Source organism: Elephas maximus, chromosome 19, assembly GCF_024166365.1.
Source record: "Elephas maximus indicus isolate mEleMax1 chromosome 19, mEleMax1 primary haplotype, whole genome shotgun sequence".
Lineage (NCBI taxonomy): Eukaryota > Metazoa > Chordata > Mammalia > Proboscidea > Elephantidae > Elephas > Elephas maximus.
The window spans coordinates 48,735,302-48,739,214 of NC_064837.1; the positions used below are offsets into that span (position 1 = coordinate 48,735,302).

Genomic DNA, 3,913 nt, shown 5'->3' on the forward strand with positions numbered 1-3,913 from the left:
GCGCAGGCGCCTAGATGAACCAAGTTTTCCCTCCCCCTTCACCTCTCTGCGAGTCGAGAGGACACCCTGCCGCAGCACACTTTCTGCGCAAGCGCCCTCCGCCCCCGGACCAATGGGAAGCGGCGGCGCCTAGGCGCTGGGAGCACGACACCGTGGGTGGGGCCGGGACGTGAGGGCAGCGCGCTGGCGTCACAGGGCCGCCTATATAAGTGGACACAGGCACCGCCCCTCCGCCCCAGTCACTGAGCCGCCGCCGAGGACTCAGCAGCCTCCCCCTCGAGCCCCCTCGCTTCCCGACGCTCCGTCCCCCCTGCCCGCCTTCTCCCGCCGTCGCCTTCCGCAGGCCGTTTCCACCGAGGAAAAGGAATCGTATCGTATGTCCGCTATCCAGAACCTCCACTCTTTCGGTAAGCCGCAGGCCGGGGTGTACAGTGGGGCGCTGCGGGCCTGGGGACGGCCTGGAAAGCTGCCAGATATCCGGGCCTTTATAAGCTTTGACGGAGGGAAGATGGCCGGGTTCGGGGGCCGAGGCCTGGGTCTGGGGGTCGGCCCCCGAGCGAGACCGGAAGGAGCGGGCGGGAGGTCAGTCCTGGGGCGGGCCCGACGTCTCGGGTGGCGCATTTACTAATGGCTCCTGGGCCTCCCGGAGGCACCCCCGCCCCATCCACCCCCCGTGCGTCATGTCCGGCGCGTCACCTGCTGTTGTCACGGAGCTGGGAGGGGAAGGCGGTGCCAGCCCTAAGTGACGAGCGCATACGCCAATGGGGTGGGAAGCTCGGCCCCGCCTCGGGAGCTCGGGTTCCGGCAGATTGCATCAGCCGGGTGGGGCGCTGCTTGCCAGCCCTGGCTTCCCCAACACGTGATCGCCTTCCGAGGGCGGGCCTGGGACTAGAGGCCCAGGGTTTTTGGGAAGCCGGCCGTCCCGGATTGACCTGTTCGGAGAGAGCCAACAAAGGATATCTCTAATCTAATTCAAGGCCTGCGATTCAGTGTTAGTTTCTGGTCTCGCAAAAGACCCAGTGGATGGGTGGTACGCAACTGAGCTGCAACAACTCTAAACGAACTTGATCTTTTTTCCCAGACCCCTTTGCTGATGCAAGTAAGGGTGATGACCTGCTTCCTGCTGGGACTGAGGATTATATCCATATAAGAATTCAACAGAGAAACGGCAGGAAGACCCTTACTACTGTCCAAGGGATCGCTGATGATTACGATAAAAAGAAACTAGTGAAAGCCTTTAAGAAGGTAGGTCTTAAATGAGTTTGTAGGAAGGTCCCATTTATTTTACCCACAAGGGGGGTGTTAGCTGGGTTGTATAGTTTCCAGGGGCGCTGTGGGGACCCATTGCCTTCCAGTGGATTTGAACACAGAGCGGTAGAACTGCCCCGTAGGGTCTGCAAGGTTGTAATCTTTATGGAAGCAGACTGTCACGTCTTTTGATTAGCAGCCAGGTGCTTAACCGCTGCATAGCCAGGACTCCTTAGTTTCTCAAAGGGGTCGTTAAATGCATAAATGCTGCTGGGCCTAATTTGTCTTGCTTCGTGTCTGCAGAAATTTGCCTGCAATGGTACTGTAATTGAGCATCCAGAATATGGAGAAGTAATTCAGCTACAGGGTGACCAGCGCAAGAACATATGCCAGTTCCTTGTAGAGGTGAGTTCCATCACTTCTTGGTGCTGTGCCTTCTTTGTGGCACATCTCAGGTCCTGCCTAGTCAGTCTCTCCTGGGAGCAGTAGGTGGGTTTTTGTTACTGTTCTGTCTTTAGTAAGGATAGGCAAAAGAGGTGAACTTAAAAAAATTAATAAAACAGAAGGAACTGTCCTGCCTTTAAGGGGTCTACTTTAAAGATGTAATTTTAAATTTTTTTAATTGTACACCATATCGTACCTTTTGCCAGCGAGTCGATTCTGACTCAGTGACCCTAAAAGGACACTAGAATTGCCCCATAGAGTTTCCAAGGAGCACCTGTGGATTTGAACTGCCAGCCTTTTGGTTAGCAGTCGTAGCACTTAACCACTATGCCACCAGGGTTTCCATAACTGTACACCAACAGATACTAAAAGATGCAGGATTGTTTTTGAATTTCAGTGGCTTTGTTAAGGACGTGAAATAAAAAACTAAATTTCCTGAGTACTAAAATCAGCACTTACCAATAGCTGAGATGATTGCTCATCTTCACAGACCCTAATTCCACATCTGCAAGTGGAACCTGAGCACAGGATGGTCAAAGGGGTGGTTGTTAAAGGAGTCCCTGCAGTTGAGAACCATCGTGTCTGTGATAGTTGAGGTGTACATGTTGCCACCTGGCTGTTGGGTAGCAGGAAGATAGGGTTGTTGGCATCAAAAATAGATTAACTACCTCCTCCTTAAAATTGTCCTTTTCTCATTACAGATTGGACTGGCTAAGGACGACCAGCTGAAGGTTCATGGGTTTTAAGTGCTTGTGGCTCACTGAAGCTTAAGTGAGGATTTCCTTGCAATGAGTAGAAAATTTCCCTTCTGTCCCTTGTCACAAGTTTAAAACCTCACAGCTTGTATTATGTAACCATTTGGGGTCCGCTTTTAACTTGGACTAGTGTAACTCCTTCATGCAATAAACTGAAAAGAGCCATGCTGTCTAGTCTTGAAGTCCCTCATTTAAACAGAGGTCAAGCAGTAGGTGCCTGGCAGTGCCCAGCCTGAAACAAGACAATAACGTGATGTTTCAGCCACACTCAGAACCCCAGGGTCACAGACGGCTATGTCTGGCCAGAAGCTGCCCTGCGCCAAGAGAATGTCACCCACCACCTGAATAGCCCTCAGTGGAGCTGAGAGGAGAGGGTCGGGTAAGGCAGCTGTACCACTAGAGGGAGCCTCTGGTAGCAAAAGAAAGATGCATTAGTGTCTCCAACCTGATAAGGTGGGCAGAGCTTTGGAGAGGGCCTTCCCTCTGGTGAGGTGATAGGATGCCTGGCTTGCCACCAAGGTCTTTGTTGTTTTTGACCAGACATATCCTAGCTGAGGGATGTTGGAGGAACACCAGATTGTGAGACCAGCCTTCCATCAGAGTTAAACTTCTGACAAGGGAACAAATTTCAAACTGATGTATTGGTTATGTAGCCAGCTGCAGAGCTTGCAACTTAACTAGCAACAGCTGCCCCATGCTATGTGAAGTAACAACTGGTTTTTTGGTTGTTTTTTTTTCCCCCCTTCAGTTTTAATGTTATGTAATGTATTTAAACTCTTATTTAAATAAAACTTGTTTTCAGAAACACCTGGTTTGCAGATTCTATTTTATGTAGCCAATTCTAGGTATGTGAAGGAACCAGTAAGATAACAGGCTTCATGTTGCTGAGAAAGGTCATAGGAATAAATGGCGCACTGTTCTCTGGGCTCCCAGTTTCAGCCAGCTCCTTGTAGATGAAGGCCAAGCTTTAAATAGGAGCTGGATGGCTGTCTGGAGAACAGGTGAGGGCTTCTGAACAAAGCCTGAGCCAGTGACAACTGCCTTGAAATGGGTGACTAACCCTGGAACCAGGAGTTAGTATATAAATCCTGCAAAACTGGTGAACACAAAGGAACACCTAACTCCAAACAATGATGTTCAGAACATTTGGATGATACTCTAAAATTGCAAAAGTAAGATTTGACTGGAAAGTTGGAGAAACTTCTGAAGCAACCCTAGGGGCGAAATCCACAGAGGCTGCAGGTTGATGTGAACCATGTGTCAGGTCCTGTGTAGGCTCATTGCTGTTTGTTCTGTGCCTTTTCTAATCTAGAATTAATGCTGAGTTAAGCTGGCAACATCTGTATCACATCAATTACCTGTGAAGATGTCACTGAGGAGGTTTGTGAATACCCTAATATAATTGCTATGACTTGGGTGTATCTCAGGGCTGAAGTAATTAAAACAATTATTCCCATTTGATAGTT

The 3,913-nt window shown here is 50.0% G+C and overlaps 1 protein-coding gene across 1 annotated transcript; it reads left to right on the forward strand.

Annotated features, from left to right (window-relative positions):
- Nucleotides 1–222: 222 nt before the first annotated feature.
- EIF1 (eukaryotic translation initiation factor 1) lies at nt 223–3,255 on the forward strand. The gene is made up of 4 exons (XM_049861002.1): nt 223–407; nt 1,082–1,245; nt 1,552–1,653; nt 2,394–3,255. The coding sequence occupies exons 1-4, from the start codon at nt 377–379 to the stop codon at nt 2,436–2,438; spliced, it is 342 nt and encodes a 113-aa protein (XP_049716959.1). The 5' UTR covers nt 223–376; the 3' UTR covers nt 2,439–3,255.
- The last annotated feature ends 658 nt before the right edge of the window (nt 3,256–3,913 follow it).